General features: G+C 56.6%; 1 protein-coding gene across 13 annotated transcripts in view; it reads left to right on the forward strand.

Moving 5' to 3' along the window:
• NCOR2 (nuclear receptor corepressor 2) overlaps positions 1–23,448 on the forward strand; it is a 218,035-nt gene that overhangs the window by 140,175 nt on the left and 54,412 nt on the right. For 5 of the 13 annotated variants that reach the window (XM_057378826.1, XM_057378825.1, XM_057378832.1 and 2 more), the window contains 5 exons: positions 1,383–1,570; positions 2,775–2,871; positions 5,163–5,341; positions 8,470–8,524; positions 10,646–10,744. In XM_057378826.1, the coding sequence (XP_057234809.1) occupies positions 1,383–1,570; positions 2,775–2,871; positions 5,163–5,341; positions 8,470–8,524; positions 10,646–10,744 (618 nt within the window). Of the gene's footprint in view, positions 1–1,382; positions 1,571–2,774; positions 2,872–5,162; positions 5,342–8,469; positions 8,525–10,645; positions 10,745–20,030; positions 20,188–20,437; positions 20,752–23,448 lie in introns of those variants that run through there. The other 8 variants (XM_057378830.1, XM_057378831.1, XM_057378834.1 and 5 more) reach the window with 6 other exon arrangements.

The following is a 23,448-nucleotide window of genomic DNA, read 5'->3' on the forward strand; positions in this document are numbered from 1 at the left end:
GGGCTCTCCCCGGGCCGTGCCGCGGGCTGGCAGCGCTGGGCACCGGCTGCCTCCTGCTGCTGAGGCTTCATCAACTCCACGGGGTATTTTTAGCTTTTTCCCAAATGCGATGCTCTGAAAGCAGGAGGATGTAGCAGATTTGCTGGCAGGGTGGGAGCTCTCGTTTGCAGGGGGCTGATGGCATTGCTTTGGGAGAGGTGACAGCGCAGCAGCTGTGATTTTGCCAAGCTGCCGCGGGCTGTTGGTGTTACCTGTAGCTCCTYGCCCAAAGCGTGAGATTCTCCATGTGGGCTTCTAGGGCATTTTAATTTCTGTTCTCGTTCCTCCCTTTTATCTGGTGGCCRTTCCTTCAGCTCCTGATGAAACCCAAGCACCTGCTGTGCGTCCGTGCAGGGCAGGACGGTCTCTGGCTCCAGACATGAAGTGGGAATTGATTTATTTGCAGGGGAGAGTGTTAATCWGACTCAGCTCCAGGGCTTGAGGTGCTTTGTCTGCGTCACGTTGTTATTGAGGTGCCTTTAAAAGGCCACAGAGATCAAAGATGTGTTGCTGTTCTTGGCCATGGGCCGAGTGCCTGGTTCTTGATTTTGGGGAGCCAGGCCCTTGCTGGTGTGCCCAAATGGAGATGTACCAGACTTGCAGTGCATTTGGTCACATTGGATGATTTCATACATGCACATTCTTTGATGGATGCAGAAGCATCTGCAGAGGTGATTGGAATGACCACAGACAGTATGAAGGGAGCAAAAAGTCTCATTGAAGGGGATGTCCCGTATCTCCCATGGCCTGATCCCATGGTCATTGATCCATGGAGATGGGAATGCTGGAGCTGGTGTGGTGGGAAGGGTGCCTGGCCCTGGGCACCATGGTGAGCTGTCCCCAGCACGGTGACCTGGCTGCTCCAAAATTACAGCCCTGCTCACACGGAGGGGATCAGCTCTCCTGCCCCCTGTGCCTCACCCAARGCCATGTTTGAGTCCCTCGGTGCCCAGTGATGTCAGGCAGGCACCCTGCTCTCTCCTGGAGTGTGGGGCAGGGGCTCCCTCCCCAGCACAGGGGCTCTGGCTCTGAATCCAGCACCTGCTGGGCCAGAGGATGCTCGAGCAGGTGTGAGGGGTGGGCAAAGCCATGCTGGGCAAGAGTCCTGTTCCACYAAATGTGTTGGGTGTGGAAGGGAAGAGCCTGAGGGTACCTGATGGCCTGTTTTGAGAATTCACCCTTGGGTTGGTCCCAGGCCCTGGAGCGTGSCCATGTCCTAATAAATTCTATTTCTTTAAGCAACATGACTCACGCTCAGCCTGAGCAGCCGTGGAGGGCCAGGCCTGCAGGAGCTGCCCTTCCCAGGAACATCTCTGAGCTCCCCTCTCCCTCTGCCCTTTCAGGAACAGAAGTTTTGCCAGCGCTACGACCAGCTGATGGAGGCCTGGGAAAAAAAAGTGGAGCGCATCGAAAATAACCCCCGGCGGCGTGCCAAAGAGAGCAAAGTGCGGGAATACTATGAGAAGCAATTCCCGGAGATCCGGAAGCAGCGCGAACTGCAAGAGCGCATGCAGAGGTTAGAGGAGAAGCGGTAGGAAGGGGCTGAGCTGGTATCAGACAGCCTTTCTTTTTTCTTCGGGGATGGGCGTGGGGTTTGTTGGCGGGAGGGGCGGGCTGGGATGGCTCTCAGTCCCTTTTCTCCCTCTCTGGTCTAAGGTAGAAGCCAGCAGACATGAGTCTTRCTGCTTTTCTCCCCCGGGGTGGCTCAGCACAGAGCCAAAGGGAGGAAAAATGTCAGGAATGTGGCTGCCTGTCTCAGCTCTCCTGCTGATCTCCCAGCTGGCCACATCAGAGCCAGGGGTAGCTCCCTTGTGCTTGGACAGCACTGACCTGCCTTGCTGCTGTGCCCAGATTGAGATGTACCAGAATTGCAGGTGCATTTGGTGGTGTTGATGATTTCATACATTCAGGGACAGGGAGTAGAAACATCTGCAGAGTTTGCTGGAATGAGCACAGACAATGTGAAGGGAGAGAAATGTCTCATTGAAAGGGATGTCCCCYGTCTCTCCCTGCCCATTTCCCTCTCCTCATTAAAGTGCAATTGAGGTCATGTTGTTTGCTGCCAGGAAGAGACACGATTTCATGATCTCCACCCTTTTTGCTGAAAACTCCCTGTCCTTCCCATTCCAGCCCTGGCATCTTGCCTGGCGTCACCTGATACGCACAAAACCCCAATCCCTTCTGCCAGCATCCCATCCTTGTGCCCCACTAACAACTGGGTGGGTCCAAACTCCCTAACTGACGACTTTATTTTGTCTTAAGAGAAAGGGAGAAACGGTACTGAGAAATGTTTTAATTTTTCACTTGCTTAATAAGAAATGTTGTAATTCCTTGGGACATGTGGCTGTTACTGGAAAGGGAAAGCTGTCGATGGATTTGATTTAAAACTTCCCACAGCATTTGAAAATCAGATGTGGTGGCACGGTGCTGATAGCTYGGTGCTAACACCGACACCTTTGTGCCATTGCTGTGGTGGGATGAGCAGGGCAAAATATGGGGGAGAATGTGGTTGGCCATGAAATGTCCTTGTGTTYCAGCAATCCAGGAGGTTGGCACAGGTAAGGACGGTGATTTGAGGCTCTCAGCCTGTGGGTGCCGTTCCCACAGTGTGGGAGGGGGTGGCCGGGCTGGAATGTTGGGATGTGGCTATTAGGGAAGTCAGAACTGTGTTGAATGTGGTTTGCTGCTGATGAAGTGGAGCATCAGTGCCTGAGTGTGTCACTGCCCTCTCCCAGCAGGGTAGGACAGAGGGGCAGTGGCGGGCTCTCCATGTCAGCCGCCCGCAGCGAGCACGAGGTGTCAGAAATCATCGACGGSCTCTCGGAGCAGGAGGTGAGACCARCTTCTCCTTTCTCCTCCTCTTCACCCCTCACTCTGTGTTCTCTGAGGAAGCCAGGACAGGACTGCCAGGTTGCACATTGAAATCCTGTACCAAATGCCACTAGATTTAGGTCATGCTGAGGCTGGGGAGGTTGCTGTGATGCCTAACACACTTTCTGGAYGGGATCTAAAGTTAGAGTTTTATTTAACATGCATCAGCATCTTCCCAGCCACATAAGAARTGTGATGGAGTTGTGCAATGGTTCTGCCAGAGCAAAACATGGAGCTGGTGGCCAGTGGCTTGGGTTTATGAGCATTTGGCTGTCTCTTAGGGATCTGAAACCCCAGCGTGCTGCTCATCCTGGGCAGCACCCCACAAACACCTCCTGGCTGTGGTTTGTTCTGGAAGTGAAGATGGGAAGGGAAGGGAGCCAGCGCCCAGACTGCTGGGTGGAGGGGCTTTCCTGTTTCGTTTTGTTTTCAATGGGCTGTGTGGCTTGACACAGGGGAATCCTATGGAATGAATGGTTTGTACGTGAGCCAGTTGGCCCACATCTTCTGGGAGTGCTCCATTCATCTTGAAACATCCCCGTGACCTCGGCTTCGTTTGGATCTGGTTTCACAAGGGTTCCTCTCTCTTGGCACGGGGACGGGCTGCAGCGAATGGATCATGCTCAGGAGGGGAGAGCAGCCACTGCCCAGCCATAGCTGGGATGTTTGCTGCCTGCTCACCCTCCTGGGATCCTGGGCACTTTGCTCTCAGCCAGTTAAGGTGACAACGTGGAGGACACGGATCTTGGAAGCAAAGGGAGATTTCACAGAGGTTCTGGCCAAGTGGAGCGTTCACTGATGGCCTCTGTCCTCCTGCACAGTGTGCTGCTAAACTCCACCCCGACAGCCGCCTGCTGAGCTCCAACATAACTGCTTTGCTCGTCTCAGAGGAGACCTTAGGAGCTTGCAGCTTTTCCACAGGGCTGGAAGGAGCAGGGAGCTGAGAGCTGGGGAGCGTCTCTGGCAGCAGGACCAGCTCTCCACCCCGGCAGGCTGTTGGAGAGGAGATGGGGTGGCAGTGGGGTGTGATGGCAGCACTGGGCACCCCGAGAGGCCCTGAGCTCCCCCAGCTGCCCGTCTGCTCTACACAGGGACTTCTCCTGTCACCTGCAGTCACCTGGGCTGATGCTCCAGCCCTGAGCTGTTCCTGACCTCCCACCATGAGGAGGCATCTGGAGCAGCCGGTTTCTAGACAGGTGATGTCGCAGTGAGGATGAGGAAGGTGATCACACGTGTTGAAATGTCCATGTCTGTGCAGAGAGCTGGGTTTTTGGGAGGAGGAGGAGGAGGYTGGGTGTGATCAGGCACAGCAGGGAAGCAGAGCAGCRCTGGGCAGGCTGGGGTCAGCAGCTTCTTGGAAGGGTTGGCCATTGCTGTCCTCCCAGGARCCAACATCTGGCTGGGGATTAAAACAGCAGCACTTGAGGCCTGGCCTTCCTGGGTCAAGGGTTGGAGTTTGGCTGAGCAGTGACATCCTGGGTGAYGAGGAGGACTCAGAGGGATGGTGCAATTGGAAGGGGGTGGCCAGAGCATCCCTTTGTCCTCACAGGGTTCACCTGCAGCTCAGCCAAAGGGRCAGYTCCAGCATTACAGCAGAGGACAGCRCAAATGAGACATCACCTTGGCCTCTCTGTTGCAAAGTTGAGGAAACCAGTGTGCCCAGTCTGTCCTGTCCTGGGGAGCAGCTTTGTGTGAACTTTGTGCTCCATAGGATGGAGTAAAGGGATCACATTATGTCCCAAGGTGTTGCAGTAAGGAATGATGGCCCTGTTACGGTGACCTTTGAAACCTCCTGGAACAATTCAGGTTTCCTGTGGAAGGGAAACATGGTGTCTCCCTCTGCCCACCTTTTCAGGAGATTGTGCAAAGCTGGCCCACTTCCCTCACAGTTTGGGTGGGGGGCTGAACCTCCATGTGGCTTGTGAGTTTGGTGGCTGGGCAGGGGTCAGCATTCCCTGTGCCATCACTTTCTCGTTTCTCATCACAGTCAGGAGCTGTTTTGCCTAAGTCAGACATTTCCACACAGGATCTCRAAGCCTTTTATTCCAAAATGAAGGATTAATTGTTTCCTGGCTGACAGCGATAGCCTCTTTCAGCGTTTAATTTACAATTACTCTGGCAATAAAGCTGTCTAGCGCTTGCTTTTGAATTCTCCYGTTCCTCCGCCTGTCCTTTTCCTCTCGAACATCTGTCCCTTGTGGTCCCCACGGGCTCATGGTGCTGACCAACTGTTCTCTCTGCTCTCCCCAAAGAACCTGGAGAAGCAGATGCGCCAGCTCGCCGTCATCCCGCCCATGCTCTAYGATGCTGACCAGCAGCGCATCAAATTCATCAACATGAACGGCCTCATGGACGACCCCATGAAGGTCTACAAGGACCGGCAGGTGATGAACATGTGGAGCGAGCAGGAGAAGGAGACCTTCAGGGAAAAGTGAGTGCAGCCCGTGGGGAGTGTGGGCAGGATGGGTGCAGAGCTCCAGCTGCAGCCCCAGCACACCAAGGTGTGAATTCCCCAAGSGTTTGTTTTGTCCCCCATGAACACATCCCCAGGTGCTGTATYGCCTTGAACCTGGGCACGGGGTGATGCTCCTGCACAGCATCTTCAGGCTTTGCTGTGGTTGGGGTGTTCCTGCCCCCGTGCTGGGCTGTGGAAAGCTGTGCTCGTGGCAGGGTGACAGTGGGAATTTGCACTCCCTGTTATACCAGTGCAGCCCCCACTGTGTGCACATCGCCCTCCTGGATTTACACGCTGTCCTTTGGGCACCGTGTGTCCAGGGGGATTTTCAGGGCTGTCAGCATCCAAACCCCTTACAGAGACCCCCTCAGGCTGCAGCTTCCAGCTGGTTCCTGTCCCTCAGTGCTCCATCCTGCTGTCTGCAGGATTTGCCACCGGCTGCTGTTTCCATGGCTGCATTCCCACAGCAGACACGTGCACGCTCTGGCTGTGGTGCTTTCTCCTGTTTGCAAGCAGTGCTTGAGAACAGCTTTGCTCTCTCCAGTGAGATATTCAGGGAGTCACTGATCCCTTCCCTTGGCTGTGCTGTCAGCCAARATGTGGGTGCTCAGGTCCYATCAGGCTGAGTCCCACAGCCCAGYRGGGWCCCAGRTGKGTTTGACAGAGGGCAGGRGTATCTTTGGTGCCCCCAGCGTGCTGTGAGTGTGTAAAAACAGAGCTGGAGTTGAGCTTCCAGCGGGATGAGCTCTGCTGGTGCTCTCTGCTGTGCACCTCAGGTCCATGGAGGTGTGTGGGTGTACCAAAGCCACCTTGGTGTGACTTCTGGACAATCAGGGGATGGCTCCATGGATTACCAGCATTCCCTGCTGGAAGCCTCTCTGTGTCCAGGATCCTCCTCCTCTCCCTGCTTGTGACCCGCTCCTGTGTGCAGCTGAAATAATTAATTGCCAAGATGGACCGAAAAAGAACAAAACAAGCAAACCRGCTCCAAGCCTTTGATAGAGGAGAATCCTCATTGCTAATTAGCCTTAGAATGTGCCACTCCAAACAGCGAGGCTTGCCACAAATGACGCAAAGGCTAATTACTCGGTCTTTAATGGCAGGGCTGTGCCTGGCTAATGGGGCTGGAGGAATCCACACCCAGCGTGTGCATCCTGCAGCGCACGGTGGATTCTGTGTCATCACTGTGGCTGATGCAGAGCTCCAGGCGTAAATACAGCAGGGTTTCAGGGCTCCCACGAAGCTCATTTTGAGAGATTGGTGCTCAGGAGCTGTAAAGGGGGGTAGAGAGCCCTGCCCCAGCTCTCCCCCATCCTGGCGTGCCGACAGCCGAGCTGCCTGCTGTGCTGCAGCTTCTGGCCTGGGATTTTAAGGTGAACCAGAGTTGTGTCATCTGTGATCATGACCTAGAGCTGGCCTCCTCCTGAGACCAGGAAAACCTGGTTCAGCCTTTTGTTCAGCCCTGTTGGCAGGGGCTCTTGGGGTAAACAGGCAGGCACTGGAAGGCTGACAAGCTCCATGTCTGAACTATTTCAGCTGTCAGGACATAACCACGAGGAAGAGCCTGATTTGATTTGCTTCTGGGCAGGATTTCAGGTCTCTGTTGAGAGSCCATGGCTGGCCCACACTCAGGGATGCCGTGGTTTGCTGGTGAAGGAGCAGGGTGCTGCTCAGGCATCAAGGCTGTGTCATGCTGGGCAGTGTAAGAGTGCAGCATCCATCTCAACGTTATGGGGAGATGGCCTGGCCCATGAAAGAGAGTGGATTTTTATCTGCATTGCTCCTAACAGTGTGTTATCTTCCTTGGAAGCCCCATCCTGTGGTCAGCTCTGGGTTTGTGCTGTGTTCAGGGTGAGGAGCCAGCTCTGGCTCCGTGCCCTCATCCTGGGTTGTTTGAGCAGCCTCTCTGATTTGCTTTTTTCCTCCCCCTCCCAGCATTTGTGGTTTCTGTTTTGTTCTGGTGAGCAGATATGGTGACAGGGGTCTGGCATGCCACCCTGGCTGTATCAAGGACAGCATCACCACGATGGGGACAGCCCCCACACCCTGCTCATGGTTGGAGCTGGTCAGGCCTCTCTGAGTTCAGCTCCGTGCCTGGGCTGAGTTTGGCTCTGGGACAGAGCAGCAAAAGCAGGAGAGAGCCCAGCTGGTTGCCCCAGGGGAATCACTGACAGGGCTGGAGACACGGAGCTGCTCACCATGTCCTGCCCACATTACAGCTCTCCACCGTGTGCCTGCAGTCCATTTCCCAGGGCACAGAGCTGTCAGCTCCTGGAGCTGGCAGAGGGGCAGTGCTGAGCCTGGCTTCCTCTCGTGGCACCGAGTCCCTGCTCAGTCACTCCCCACTCTTTGGCAGTGCACTGGTTAACTGCTGCCAGCAGCTCCTCCTGCCAAGGCTCGCTGACCCTCRCTGTTCCACACCAGCTGGGCACTGGGATTTGCTGGAGGAGGCATCTCTGCTGCTGGGGACAGCTTTCCCTGAGCGGCAGTGTTCCCTCCCGGGTGGCCATAGCCAGGGATGAGCCTGCTGACAGCTCCTCTGTTTTGGGGGCATGAGGCAGGGTTCCTCAGAGCTGCTGTGCCACTGGGCATCTCCTGAGCAGCTCAGCGATGTGGCAGCTCTGTGCTCCCTCCCGGGCTTTGGGTTTCCCTCCTGTCCTTTGCAGCTGCTCCCCACTGCCCAGCAGGGCTTGGGGTCCTGCTCAGTGCCAGRGCCACCCACGGCCATGGTGCGGGGTGTGCTGGCCACTCCTCACCCTTTCCTTGCCACATCCTGAGGCYTTGGCCAGGTGTGCAGCTGCTCTCTGTGCCTGCCCTGCCCTGCTGTTGGTACAACCTTGGGTGGCCATGGGTTGAGCAGCTGTGGGGCACTGCCAGCTCTCCCTTCCCTCTCCCACCCCGTGATGAACATTTGCACATCGAAGCTCCCAACCAGCCCAGCTCCACTGGGCTAAATTTAAAGTTCCTGTCTTTCTGGGAAGCTGAGCAGCAGATAATATTTTCTCAAAGCCCTCAGTCCCTGGGGGAGCTGGCCTTGCTGCTCTGGGTGTGCAGAGGGGGTCAGAGCCGGCACCCCCAGTAACCCCATCCCTCTCTCTCCACAGGTTCATGCAGCATCCCAAGAACTTCGGCCTGATCGCGTCCTTTCTGGACAGGAAGGTAAGGCTGACCTGCATCGTGCAGCCTCTCCCCCATCCCCAGAGCTGCCAGCTGGGCACCTGTGGGYGGTGGTGGCTCGGAGCCCCGGGCAGTGGGAGCCGCGGGGCTGAGTCAGTGCGGGAGCTGGGAGCTCCAGGGAGCCGGGAGAGCTGCGAGCACAGCCAGCCTGGAGCGTGGGCGGCACAGCCCACCCCGGATCTGCCTGCAGAGCYGCTCTCCAGCATCTCCCGCAGGCATTTGGCACCAGCCAGGCTGTCACACGYAGGGTGGGCACCCAGCTGCCCAGCACAAAGCAGAGGGGTTTCTTTGCTCAGGGAAAGAGAGGTTCTTGAGGGTGGRCCGAGTCCCATTTCACGCAGCATTTCGGGTGCGTGTCCTGGCAGCACACGCATCTCCCCTTGGTGTTTAGGAATAATTGCTCACAGGAACTGCCTRACCTTTCCCAGACCTCTGTGCTGTGCTGCTTGGACTTCTTGTTTTTGCTGTTAAGTGGGCTGGTGGAAGAAAGGTTTGAGAAAAAGACCTGAAGGAGGAGTGAGTCTGGTGCCACTTTGAGCAAGGTCAGGTACTTTCCGTGGGACAGGCCATATGGACTGATCCTGCCTGGAAAGACAGCTCTGTCCATCATTCAGATATAAAAAACTCAGATGCAGCTCTGTCCATCACTCAGATGCTCTCCTGAGCAATAAACTTTAAAAGCTGCTGCTTCTCCAGCCCTTGTAGTTATTTGCACCTTCTGCCTGCCTCATTCAGAGTTTCATCCACACAGTGTCCACTCACTCTGGGGGAACCCCTTGCTCTCAGGGGGTGGCCTGCAGAGGTCACTTCCAGCCTAAATTATTCTCTGATTYCTCATAATTCAGGCTGAGGAAATAATTTATAAGACCTTGACCTTCCTGTCCGAAGCAGCAGTGAAGGCCAGCAGCCACCTCRTGCTGCTGCTGTTGCTGTAAGATCCCAGGCTCCTCAATAAAGCCGAAAGTGGTGGGACTTGGATGATGCTCACAATCCAGTCTGTGTTCCAAGCTGTAAAATGTCTTCTAATTTTATTTGTACTCGTTTGTAAATCAGGCTGTAATTATGATACAGAACACATCCATTATCCTGTTGGAGAGAGATGCAAAGTATGGCTCAATGTAATGAATTAATAGATTTTTAAATTGCATTATAAAAAAATAGTGATCTTAGCCCTTGGAACAGATGACTGTAAGTTTTTGTGTTCGCGTGTGTGTGTATAATCATGGCTAGATTAGAAAGAGATCCAATTAACACTTTAAAAGTTGCAATCTGTTTTTGCAAATGGCTCCACTCCTTGCAGAGGGATGGGGTGAGCACAGCCCCCGGGCACCCCCGGGCACACACAGCTGCCCCAAGCTCCCGAGGATTTGCAGCATGATGGGTTTGTGGGATAATTCCTCCTCATCTGACCCTGTGTGTGAAGGTGCAGCGTTCAGGTGCCCATCAGCACCTGATAGGAATCTTTCTTCATCAAAGAACCTCTCCCAGCACGGCACCCTTCATGCCCTTCAGGAGCAGGATAGCTTCTGGCTGTGGCTCTGTGTTTTCCCAGCCTGTCCAGTCCATGCTGGTGCTTGTGGAGCTGACCACTGGAGTTGGGGTGGCAGCTTCTGAGCGCCGGGATCGCCGTTTGTGCGCGGCGCGCGCTGGAGCCGGAGAGCTTAGCGGCTGGAAATAACACCAGCTGACAGTCGTGTGGCAGGTTGTGCCTCCTGGARCTGCAACAGAGGGTGACAGGCAGCTCCTTCTTCTGCCTCTGCTTGCCACGGTCATCTGGGGTCAGCCCTTCCCCCTGCCGTGCTTCCAGCACAGGGGGATCTCTGCTCAGCACCCCATTTCTGTCTCAGCGCACCTGTGGGACCGCCTGGTCTGTCCTTGGGAAGAGCTGAGCCTTTTTACCAGGATAATGTGCACTGCCCACCTCGTCCAGCTCTGCTGGAAGCCTTAGGGAGGGAGGTGTGGGGAGGCTGTGGGGCTGCAGGTTTGCAGGAGCAGCAGGAGACCCGGTGATGATCGGTTCTGAGCTCTGCTCCTGGAAGTCTGTGCCCCAGCAGCAGCCAAGGACAGGACCTTGTGTTCCCTGACGTGCTCCTGTCCTTGCAGACGGTGGCTGACTGCGTCCTCTATTACTACCTGACCAAGAAGAATGAGAATTACAAGAACCTCGTAAGAAGGAATTACCGGCGGCGCGGCAAGAGCCAGGTAAGAGCTGGAGGAGCGCTGGAGGTGTGATCCCTCAGGCTGAGCAAGGAGCTGTCTCTGAGCCCCCCAAATGCTGCTTTTCCCCCCTCCCCACATGGAGATCTTGCTTGCAGGCTGTGATGGGGCTGTGGGTGTGCTCTGTGTAGCTTTTCAGAACATGCTGTTTAATGGAGTTGGTGTTTGTCCATCCCCTTGCCAAGGTCATGGTATCTTTAAAAAAAAGCAAACAAATCCAAGATGCTTAAAAAAGCGGATGGAGTGACTGGGGGAAACCTGGCTGTGTGTCAGGGGCATGGGGCTGCCCGTGCAGTGTGGTCTCTGTGTGAGAGCCCAGTGGGGTCTGTGCCTGTCCCTCCTCCAGCTGAGGTGGCAGTGGTGACAGGGCTGCTGGGAGCTGGCTGGGGCTCCTACCCAAGGCTCTTCTGTAGCCAAAGGTGTGGGAGGAAAAAGGCTTGGTTGGGCATGACTTATGGTGGCACCTGAGCAGACGTGGATAAATCATCTCAAGTGCCCCAGGGTGTCCAGGATGCCCATGGGGGTCTCCTGGGGGCACTGAAGCTAGCAGAGACCCCTAATTCTTGGTTTAAGGGCAGAGCAGATACCAGGGCACCACGAGGTGCATAGGGACAGGGGACTGTCAGTCATTGCCATGGCCAAGATRCAAATCTGGACATGACCTTGGCAGTGATGATACCATGATACCCAGGAACACGGATAAGTGCTGACCTTTTGGGCAGGTGCCTTATCCCCACAAACCAGAGGCAGGTRCTGCTGGTGGATCCCCAGGTCCACAAAGTGAGTGATTATTCATTTCATGAGGAGAATGAGGCAGCCACAAAGGGACTGTCTCCCCAGATAACGTGGGGATAAGGATGGAAAAACTGGCCTGGCCCRTGACACCACTGACATCAGCAGATCTTCACGCTGCATGGCCATAAAAAGCAGCGCTTGGGCCTAGATCCTGATGGGGGAGCAGATAGGTAGCCTCACTCCAATTTGATTTCTGCAGCATTAAGACATCAGAATAGCTAGCACATGACGAATGTCATGGATGGGGCCCAATTTTCCCTTCTCTTTTTCAGAGACATTAGAGATGGATAAAGCCCTGCTAGATTATCCAGTCCCTCTCCCAGCAAACACAGGGTGGTTCCCTCCAGTACATTTTTATAGTGTTTACCATGGTCTGTTTTGTTAGATCACAGCAACTAGAACATGAGGCCACATTTGTTTCTTGTTAGCGGCGCAGACATTTAGCACAGCTCATTCTGGTTTCAATGTCAAATTGAGCAAGTGTGGAGAGTGAGAGGCTTTGCTCTGCATCTGCCCACCTACCCCAGCAGCCACAGAYCTGCCCATCCTGCACCCAGCAGGGATTGTTTGTGTTTTGGGTTTTAAAATTATCSTGAGTGTCGCTGGTTGCAGAATTTCCCACGATGCTTTCCCCACCATCAGTGGAGACGGTGCTGCCCTTTGGAGCCTTGCTCTGTGCCAGCCTTCAGAAGCAGGAACTTGCTTCATCTGATGTAGGAAAAAGCAGGACTSTTTTTCAAGTAGGAATCACACCAAAGGGAACAATTTGCACCTCCCCTGGTGCAGACCTCAGCCAGAACATCRTGGATTTTGAAAAAAAGGAGTCCCCGTGGGTCTGGGAGGAAGCGGCACAGTGAATATTTCCCGTTTCTGTTGGATGCTCAGGTGGAAGGTGGGATGTTCAGACAGGGTTTTGGCTGCATGATTCACAGTAGGAGAGAGGTGCAGAGCAGCAGCTGCTGCGTTCAGCCTGGAGCAGCTCTCCCACAGAGATCTTGGGGGCTTTTGAAGCTCACACTTTGTGCTGTGGTGGCTCTGCTGTTTGCTTGCGTTTCCCAYGAGGCTGCGTGAGGGGAATGCTGGAGGAGCTGAGGAAGGGCTCGGTGCTGCTGGGGGACAGCAGAGGATGAGGGGCTGGTCTCTGCTGGGGAGAGATTCCTTCTAGGATGGCGTTTTGAGGTGATAAAGGGAGCAATGGATTATTAAAAATCCTGCCAGAAGCTGGTGGGAGCAGTAAAGCATCTCCCTGGCACCTCTTCACAAAGCCAGGTTCTCTCCTGTGTGTGCTGATGGGATCTGCTGATTCCACAGACCAGACTGGGTCAGTGTGTGACTGCCCAGACCRTCACARGAGAGGTCAGGTACTGGCAGACCTRGAGGGCTGGGATGGAGGGAGGCTCCTGGTGGCATTTTGCTTTCTGAGTCTTCCCAGAAGCAGCTCAAACTCTGCCTGTGCTGCAGGTGAGCTCATTTGGGAGTAACTTGTCCCAGAGGCTCAGCCAGCACCTTGCTTGTTCCGTGCTTGTTCCCCAGGGGTCCTGGATTACTGGAAACCCTGTGCAGGTCCCTTGTCCTGTTTCKCAGCAGCTGGAGGTGGTGACAGGATGGGGACAGGAGACCCAGTGGGACAGCACAGGGGTGGGCAGTGAGCAGGGAGGGGACAGAACCACAGCCAGCCTTCCTGCAGCCCTGGGACTCACGGCATCCTGTTCCCAGCACTGCCCATGCTCCCAGCACATATTTACCTGCTCCTGTGGGTTCAGGCAGTGAAACACCAAAAGCTGAGAGTTAATTACATTAGAGCAGGGGAGGAGAGGGTGGCTTTTGTRTCAGATGAGAGGAGCRGATGAGATSTGATACAAAGAGCATTTCAAGTGGYTSRATKCTGGTTTCKTRCTCCTTTTCTCACTGAGAGGTTGGTGGTCTTATTTGCTCTTGGAGGCTGCAGGGAGCTTGAGGGGAAGGGGAGATAATTACACGTGGAAAAAAGCTACTCTGTGTMAAGACTATCTTTGTGGCCTACTTATTAAAAGTCCATTAAAAAATAAGAATCCCACTGCTCCCTGGCTGATGGTCCCCTGGCAAAGGATATTCCTCATAAAGCTGCTACTTACTGCTCAAAATCTTCTGCCAAGAGCAGGGGWTTCACATGATTCCACTTGCAGTTTGTCAGAAAACGGAGCAGCCACCCACGCCGAGGCAGGATGCTCCTGGCTCCGTGGAAGGTACCCACATCCAAAGGGTCACCATGCATAATTCTGGGGCTCCCAAGATTAAGATCTTTCTAAAATAATCCTCTGTGTTTGTGTATGAAGAGGCAGTGTAACCCTGCAAGAAGAGAATTGATGTGAAGAGAAATAGCTTCCCGGTTGTTACTTCTCTTTGGAAAAAGAAAAAAAAAGAATGTGTGCCATGGTAAAACAATCTGATCCAGTAGTCAGTGTACAGTAATAATCATGAATTTGCATGAGCTTGTAATGACAGACCCTTGTRTGGATGTGTCCATACAATCGAGGTCTGTGGCAGTCACTCTTCAGGATATTTCAGTGTCTCTCTGTGAACCCCCTGAATTCTATAGCAGGGGCACCAAAATTGGAGCACCGTGCGCTTCAGTCTTTGGGAAGCTGTTTTGCCAGGCTGTGGGAGCACAAGTGTTGGGCTGAAACTGGGCTGGAAGGAAAATGACTACTTCAACATGAATATTCCATTCGGAGTGTGAGGTTTTTTATTCCAGAGTAAATTTGCATTGATTTTGGAGTAACATTGCCCTTGTGGTAGTGGAGCAGCCGCAGCATGCCAGATAYGCTTTCTGCCAGTGAGTTCCTTGGGGAGCAAAAGGCATTGTCTCCTGCACACTGCTGGGATGGGCAGGGGGGCACTATCAAAGGCAAAGGCACGATGGGTCAGTCTGCAGGGGGATGATGAGTCAGAGTGGCAGGGGAATGATGGGTCAGTGTGGCAGAGGGATGATGGGTCAGTCTGGCAGAGGGATGATGGGTCAGTCTGGCAGGGGGATGATGGGTCAGTCTGGCAGAGGGATGATGGGTCAGTCTGGCAGAGGGATGATGGGTCAGTCTGGCAGGGGGATGATGGGTCCGTTTGGCAGCAGCGGGATGATGGGTCAGTCTGGCAGTGGGATGATGGGTCAGTCTGGCAGTGGGACAGTGGGTCAGTCTGGCAGGGGAATGATGGGTCAGTCTGGCATTGGGACAATGGGTCAGTCAGGCAGCAGCAGGACCATGGGTGGCTGGAGGAGCTGCCTGCCCGCCCCGAGGGTGACTCAGAGGGGATGAAGTCACGGTGGAGGGCCGCAGCCGCCGGCCGGAGCGTGGTGCTGGCCCCCTGGGCTGCTGTCAGACAGCGCTGGCTGTTCCTGGCCAAAGCCCCGACACTTTCGAGGACTCACTCCATGGCCCCCGGGGGACTGGAGCYGCCCRGASCCCCCTTCCTYCCCCMRRRSMRRRSMRRRSCAGAGCCAGAGCCGTGCCGGCAGGGTGGGGACCCACGGTGTGACCTGGCCAGGCAGCCAGCACAGTCCCCTGCCAGGTCCCGCTGCCTTTCCCAGGCCCACCCTCTTCCCTGTCCCCTGCCAAAASCCAAATCGAATTATCTGTCCCGCCGGCTGTCCCGCCCTCCCCAAACACAAACCATTCCCCTCACCAACGTGGATAAACAGCCCCAGCCCAGATTTTTATAAACAGCCCGCTTTTTTGGCAGAAGCACCATCCCAGCAGGATCTGGCCCGGTTTGGTGTCTCACGGGTCCTGGAGCATCAAGAAAAACCTGGCCAAACAGGTTTCCCTGGCCACCAGGAGCCCTGTCAGCGTGACAGGGATTCCCCAGTGTCTGCCCAGGACTCCAGGGCTCCCTGCACCCTGTCCCCTGTGCCAGAGCAGATCTCCTGCCACTCTCCAGCCTGGCCATGCCAGTGCCTCTCCTCCCTCCCCAAAGATCAGCTCCAGAGCTCAGCAAACTGCTCTTAACACTGCAAATTGTGCAAGTGCCCCCACTGCAGTAACCACAGCAGCTAATGAGAGGAATGATAGTGGTTTCTGGGAAGCATTTGATCTTCATCAGTCTGGGGAGCATCTCCTCGTTAGTGACAAAGGGTTYGACAACTTCTCTTCCAGACACAGGGCAATACTTGTCACAAAGTCCTTGTTTAATCATGCAGTGCATCACAGACACAGCTCTGGATGTGGCCAGTAAAGTTTGTGCCACAAATACCAAGAAATTATTCTGCAGGCATTTAGAGCTGTGCTGACTTGCAGTGTTGTATCTAAAACAGCACTGAAATAATCTGCAGATGAGCAGGGGCAGTCTGTGATGGAGTTGGYCTGGTTGGGAATGATGCCAGGGATGTCAGTGTTGGGGCATGGGTTCATCTTTTGCCAGTGGGATGTCACTACTGGGATATAAAAGGCCTTGAATTTGGCTCATTTTATGGACAAATCTGCAGTGTGATAGAGCTGCTGATGGCCTGGGAAATCAGGCTGAGGCTGCAGGGCTGATGTGAAATTGAACTTGGTTCAGACCCTGTGGTGCTGGTCCTGCTCAAGTGAGGCCTCGTGGGAACAGACATCTCCCAGAGCATTTGTCACTTGGGTGCTCGGTGCAGACTGTCACCTTTCAATCCTGCAGCCACCAGTGGGGTTTATATTATATGTGCAGGAGGTGGGTGAGCTGTGAGACACAGTGATGCTGAGCTGAGATCCATTCTGTAACCCTCCCTTGGTCCCCATTCTTCCAGCCTGGGATCCCATTGATCCCCCAGGCGTGCCCCATAAGGTCCATTCTGCCTGCTCCCCCTGTCCCAAGGGTGCAGCAGCTTTCCTGCAGCCCCACCGCCCCTCCAGGCAGCACAGTCAGGCAAACACAATGGAAACTTGCATTCCTGAAATCCCAGCTGCACTTTTGGGGGTGATTAAATGAGAACAATGTGGCCATATTTGGGAAAAGAACCAGGGGATGCGTTGGCACAGGAGGATGGCTGCTTGGTCCCCATGTGGTGTCCTGGGCTGGTGACAGTGCAGGGRGAGCTGTGGGCTCAGAGCAGACAGGCATCATCAGGCAGGGACACGCAGCCACTTTCCCCCAGGGTCACACCAGCACGGGCTGCTGCTGGACCACTTGCTGATGGACCTTTGGACCCTCAGAGCTGGGCTCTTCCATGCTGCTTGATGGCCTCTGCAGGCAGCAATCCCAAAACAGCCCCCTGAGGGAGGTSAGCCCCCACTGCACTCGTGTTTCTCCAGCAGTGGGTCCATGTGTCCTCGCAGTGAGTGCTCCTCCACACYGCTGCCCACGTGAGTACTCCTTGGGATAGGGTTTGGGATCCAGGCTGGGCATCGCTGATCCCAGTGTGGGGCCTGCAGCATCTTCACTGGATTTTGGGAGGAGTTGCTTTATCTGTTGTTGTGATCCAGGTTTGACTAGGAACGGATGGGAAATAGGTCACATCTTTGCTAAGTTGCTTTCTAAAGCAGGCACAGCTGAAAATCCCAGAAATCTGCTTCCACAGGGGTGCAGGGCTTGCTTTGCCCATGGTTGTGGGTGGCGTGTGTGGATGTGGCTCTGCATGCCACAAACTGCTGACCTGGCACCTTCCACTGCTGGCAGGGCTTGGAGAGGGGTCRGCGAGTGGCTGGGGGTACAGAAAACCACAGGGAAGAGAAAACACGTGTTCCCTGCCTGGGACAGAGCGGGGGCTCGTCTCCRCTGCTTCCAAACGTTACGCTCGCTTCCCCTCGGGTCATTTTTCCCTTCGCAAGCAATCAAATCACTTTTTAAAAAACTCAGCAGCGACCCAGAAAAGAAACATTTCCTCTTATGGAAAAGCCCTCAGTGGTTCAAGGAAGGMTYYGGTGAGCAGGGTCCTGTAAGAATCACTTCAGTGCTTCCCTGGTGTCATGGAGGGAGCGGTGGGAAGGCGGCAGTGCCAGCTGTGCCCTGCCTGAATGGTCCCTGTGCCCAGCAGGCTCCCAGCTCTTCCCCAGATAAGCCCACACTGGGCTTAGTGCACCCAGGCACTAACCTGGCAAGTGATGCAGGGTCCAGCATCACTCCAATCCCACAGCCAGCCCCCTCCTCACCCCTGATGTGCTCTGTGCCTCCAGGACCCACAGCCTGGGACATGGCACATGGCTTCCCATGCATGGCAGTGCAGCCTGGCTGCAGCTTTGCTGCTGGCACTGGTTGTGTTCTGTGGCCTGTGGTGCCCAGGAGCCACGCTGGTGAGTGGGCACAGTGCCTGTCCACATCTCCTGGGATGCTGGGCACAGCCTCGGTGTTCTCCATCCCTTCCACGATGAGTGTGTGTTGCAGAGCTGGCTGTTTGCTGCTGCAGGAGCAGCTCAGCTCAGCACTGTCACAGTTTGAGCCGGACCGAGCAATCCCCATGCTCTCCATCGTTCTGATGAAATCTGAGCCCAGCCCTTTGATATTTCTGCCTTGCTTCCGCAGCCAACAGCATCAAACCCAGCCCTGGGACACAGGCAGTCACAGCAGAGTTGCCGGCAGACATTCCTCTTCCTCCCCTTGTTGTTCTGGCAGCGCCTTGTTTTGCTTTGYGGTTTCTCCCATGAGCGGAGGGTGCCGTGCGCGGCCGTGAGAAGCCGGCGGTGGGTGGCAACGGGGCCTGAGGCGTTCCAGACCACGGGAGCAGAGGCTCCAGGCCCTGGGGGTCGGCTACACAACACACAGATGTGTTTGGAGCCCATCCTCCCTGTGCTCTGTATCCAGCGTGCCTCGTTGGCTGTGGTGGGAGCAGTGCTGGCAGTGGCTGTGCAGTGTCAGCCCTCAGAGATGGGTGCTCCTGTCTCTGTTGGGGTGTTGGTGAGGAAGGAGCTTCTGTGGGTGCTTTGGGTGCCTGGGCAGCGTGGTGCTGTGGGTGCTCTGGGGCTGAGTCCCTGCCCTGGCTCTCACTGCTGTGACCTGCCAGAGGAAGAATCTCAAAGCGGAAGATGGATGTGGTGGTAGAGAGAGGATGCTCCCGAGCTGCAGCTGTGTAGTGCCAGCCCTGTTCCTGGCAGAGGTGCCTTGTGTAGCATCTGTGGGCTGGGGACAGGGGTGAGAGCCAAGTGCCAAGTCCTGCTGGCTGTGCTGCACAGAGCATCCTGCCCCTGATGCCAGTTCTGGACCCTTTGGGATGGTCAGGGTGATGCCAGCAAGCACCCAGCATGCCCACGGCCATGGCAGCCGTGCCGGAGCTCCTGGAGAAGCAGCAAAGCAAACCCCAGGCGTTCCTGGCCAGCGTAGCATTGGCCTTTTGTCTTCAGCTTATCTCGAGCTGGTTTTAATTTGCAACTCCCCGATTGCGTGCAATGACCTCGGCCTGAGCCTGCTCCGCAGCTGAGTGCCCCGGAGAGCATCATAAATGCCATTGATCTGAAGTCACACGCTGGAGAAGCSAAGAGCTGGTGCCCTGCACGTGGGAGAGGCGGCACAGCCGAGTGGGTGCTCCCGGCTGCCACRGGGTATGGGGTTCACACTGGTGGGATGCAGCTCCCTCCAAAGTCCCTGTCAAGACAGATTTCGGTGTGACACACTGGGGAGAGGGTTGGCACGCGTCCCTGCGCTGCCGCAGTGAGACTGTGGCGAGGGTGCAGAGCCGCCTTTAAACAAAAACCCGGAGCTCGCTGCCTGCAGTAGCTGGGAACGAGCTTGAGTGGCACCAAAACCATGTGTCTTGCAGCTCAGCCTGGCACGCACAGCTCCCTCTGCACCAGGGAGTGCAGGCTTGCTCCCTCCCGGTTTAAGGAACAAACGGGAGCCACTGGTTTCCAGGGCACGTTCGTGTCCTGTTAGAGCCCAGGATGATGGTAGGGCAGGTGATGCATCTGCTGGCAGCCCAGTCTGGCCTTGAAACCTGGTGTGGGACAGAGGAGGTGCCAGCCCCATGGCACTTGGGCTTGGGACAGGCTCTCTCACGGTGCCACCACCATAACCTGGCTCCCCACTAGCATGTCCAGCAGCAAGTGGTGTAGTTGGGGTGGCAGGAGCTGGTAGTTCTGATGCAGRAACTGGACTGCCAGGGATGAGCTCATCCCCRCTGGCAAAAGTGGTGTTTTGGTGCRTGTTTTGAGAGTGCTGTGGCACAAGGAGTGAGAGGGGACCRGGGGAGGGCGTGGGTGCCTCAGTTGCAAGGTGCGTGGTCCGGTGGTTAACACCGGGATGTCCTGTGGGCCACAAGGGAGGTCCCCTGTTCCTGGTCCCCTGCCACAGCCTGGCACATCTCACCGCAAAGGGGACAGGGAAGGCAGCGGCAGTCATTTTCCGGAGGCTCGCAAGTTTGGAAAATAAATAGCCCTGGACTGTAGGTTAAGCTTGGCATCCTGGCGGATTAATCACGCAGGCAGCAGCCAGCACTGAGAGCCCCGGTGACGAGAGCTGTGGTTTATAGATGATGATTCATCGCTCGACTTAGAGCGACCACGTTATTCCAGCAGATTGCAAAATCATAAGAGGAATGTTGTGGTTAGTTTACGGCTTAACTATGCAAATCGTCAGGAAGCCTTCAGAGCCGGAGAACGTAAGGCACAGCGCGCCCGGATGGCTGGGCGGTGAGCAGGGGCCGGGAGCCGGCCATGGGGCTGTCGGGGACCGGCCGATCGCGGGAGCCGGGGAGCGGGGAGGTGAGTGAGAGATCCGGGGGGGACGAGGGGCCGCGGATCCGGGGAGCGTTGRAGCGGGGCGCTTCCGAGGCGAGCGACGCGCTGCCGGCTGCCCAGGGCGTCCTGGCTGCCTTCACCCTGTCTGTGCCACCGGCTCCGGCGTGTCCGGCGTGTCCGGCGGGGCTGCGGAGGGCAAAGGTGGGGAGCCGCTTCCCCCACCTCCCRCTGCCCTCCCAGAAGCAGGCAGTGCCTCGGCAGAGGAAGTAAACAGAGTGGGAGGAGCTGCACCTCTTCCTCGCCGGGGCTCTCTCCCGGCACGTCCCGCTGTCAGGAACGCGCCGCAAGTCGGTCCGTTCCCAACAGGGTCAGCGTGCCCGGCTCCTACCTGGATGCCGCTGTCCCCCGAAAGCGCGTTTGGTGACGGAGCTTTATTGTCGCTGGTGGCGTGCCCGGTGGAGCCRGAGGTGCGCGGTGCCGGGCGCTGCGATGGGAGCCCCGGCCACGGGAACGCCGTGTTCCCGGGAGAGCTGGCAGCGCTCTGCGCCTCCCCAGCTGCTGCGGGGCCCGCGGGGCTCGGGGGCAGAGGTGAGCGGTGTTTGTGATTACGGAGCTGCACGGCGAGCGGAGGAGGCGGCCGGTCCCCCCGGACTCGGGGCAGGGTCGGCCTGTGGCTCACGCGTCCCGCGTCCGATTTTGTCCTGGGGCCTTTTTAAATAAACAGGATGCGYCGGCAGCAAAAACAAGCAGCAGCGATGCTGAGGAGGAGGAGGAAGGGCGGTCCGGGGTTAGAGCGTCTGACCTGGGAGGGAGGGACAGCCCTGCCCTCTGCCACAGGCATCTTCCCTGGCCTCGGGCTCGTCCCTTCGCCCTCCTGTGCAAGGAGGGGAGCACGTACCTGGTTTATCTGTGGGAGGTTGAGTGCCTCATCCCCAGGCTGGCAGGGATGTAGGCAGACAGAGAGAGGTTTAATCTTGCCGGGAGCRGAGCAGTTTTGGTGCCGGCCTTTGGCATGTCCGCTAAGGGCCGACCCACCTGCCAGTCCACCTCTAGCCGGGGCGGTGTGAATCACAGGGAAACATCAGCTGGTAATTGGGGAAGCATTTCCTGGCCCGTCACGCTTTGGGATGGCGTCCCGTCCCTTGAATCATCCAGAGCTGGTCCGTGTCCAGCACTAAGAATAGCCTCCCCACCGAGCGCGGGGGCAGAGCGCCGGGAGGGGGGACCGGCCGRCTCACGGGTTCCCAGCGCTCCTTCCCTCCCTTGTGCCGTGCTGTGCTCTGGTTCCAGTGCCAATCTGAGGTTTGGGGTACAGSACATGGCATGGAGGGGCTGGGCCAGCTGCTGATGGTCGGGGGTTGGTCCCGTCTGTGTGTGCCATTTGTAGCCGAGCTCTGGAATGGCTTCGTTCAGGAGCCCAGGGTGCCAGCCCCACAACCAGGGCTGGTTCTTGGTGCCAGCCCCATAGCCAGGGCTGGTGCTCTGTGCCAGCCCCACAGCCAGGGCTGGTGCTCTGTGCCAGCCCCACAGCCAGGGCTGGTGCTTCGTGCCAGCCCCACAGCCAGGGCTGGTGCTCTGTGCCAGCCCCACAGCCACGGNCTTCGTGCCAGCCCCACAGCCAGGGCTGGTGCTCTGTGCCAGCCCCACAGCCACGGCTGGTGCTCTGTGCCAGCCCCACAGCCAGGGCTGGTGCTCTGTGCCAGACCCACAGCCAGGGCTGGTGCTCGGTGTCAGCCCCACAGCCAGGGCTGGTGCTCGGTGTCAGCCCCACAGCCAGGGCTGGTGCTCGGTGTCAGCCCCATGACCAGGGTTGGTGCTCTGTGCCAGCCCCACAGCCAGGGCTGGTGCTCGGTGCCAGCCCCACAGCCAGGGCTGGTGCTCTGTGCCAGCCCCACAACCAGGGCTGGTGCTCAATGCCAGCCCCACAGCCAGGGCTGGTGCTCTGTGCCAGCCCCATGACCAGGGCTGGTGCTCTGTGCCAGCCCCACAGCCTCCAGCCCAGCAGGTACCCCCAGATGGGATGTGAGAGGGCATTCATGTGCTGAGGTGTTTCCTGGGGTGTTTGGTGGGTGCTCTGCTATGCAACCGAGCTCTGGTACAGGAGATAAGCCATCGCTGTGGGCTTGCCAGGGTTCACATCAGCATTTGGCTGGGAGCTTTCCTCAGATGAAGACATGAGCCCAGCCTRGGGTGGAGCTGGGTCAGCTGTCCCACCTTGGCCTGCTGGTGACCATGCTGCCCATTTTATGTATTTCACCCGGCTGGCAGGTGGGACCTGTCCTGTGTGTCCTGCTGGGTGCTGATCCCACCTGGCAGTGGCTCCTGGCATCGGGCACCCAGCCGTGGCCGGAGCAGGGCAATCACTAGAGGGCATCCTTGGATTGAGATGTGCCTCTCCACTGGGAGAAGCCTTAATTTCATGTCCTGCCAGGCTGGGCTTGAAAYGTTCAGGAGCAGAGGGATGTGCAATGCCCCAGTGAAGCCAGGCTAGAGGGGTTTGGCCACCCTCATCACACCAAAGCATGGCAGATGGCTCTGTGTTGCAGTGTGTGCCACCAAGGGCACTCTGATCTGTGCCTGCCTTCCTGCTCCTGTGTGTGCAGGCTGGCACAGGGAGCTCCTTGGCATCGCTGCCATTCCAGCCTGTTTCCCTGCAAAAAGCTGCAATGGCTGCTCAGGCTGGCAGCCCCCTTCCTCAAATGAGTGTAGGGACAGGGTGAGGTGATGCTGGACCTTCCTTGGAAGTTCACTCCAGCCTGAAGCTGGGGCAGGTACTTGCGTGGGCACAGCTGGGTTTGAAGCTCAAGGATCTCTGGGATGCAGCGTTTCCCCCATCCCTCAAAAGCAAATACTTGCAATGGGGTGTTGGAAATACTGTGAACCTCATGTGGGCCCCCTTCCCTTACCAAAGCCTTTGGTGAGGGGAATGCAGGTCGGGATGATGGCCAGGGCTGGGGATGATGGCCAGAGCCTGTCCTGCTGCTCACCCAGCCCTCAGAAGTCGCAGCCCTCACCTCGTGGGTGTCTGTCCAGGCTGAACCTGCTCAGGGGTCACCATGGMGCGAGTCAGAGTCACAGAGTTCTGGGCAGCAATGGGGAGATGCACATGATGGATGCCCCTTGCTCCTCTGCAGCCACTGAGCCTTCCCCTCCTCCCCGTCCCAGCTGGCACTGTCCTCCTCCTTCTCCCCACTTTGGGGGCTGACAAGGGCACTGCCCGGTACTTTGGGAGTGACACTTCCCTTGGCCATTTGCTCTGTGGACTCTGGAAAATCCTAAGCAACC

This window comes from Malurus melanocephalus, unplaced genomic scaffold (genome assembly GCF_030028575.1).
Source record: "Malurus melanocephalus ecotype Western Australia unplaced genomic scaffold, MMel_1.1 scaffold_377, whole genome shotgun sequence".
In the NCBI taxonomy this organism is placed as follows: domain Eukaryota; kingdom Metazoa; phylum Chordata; class Aves; order Passeriformes; family Maluridae; genus Malurus; species Malurus melanocephalus.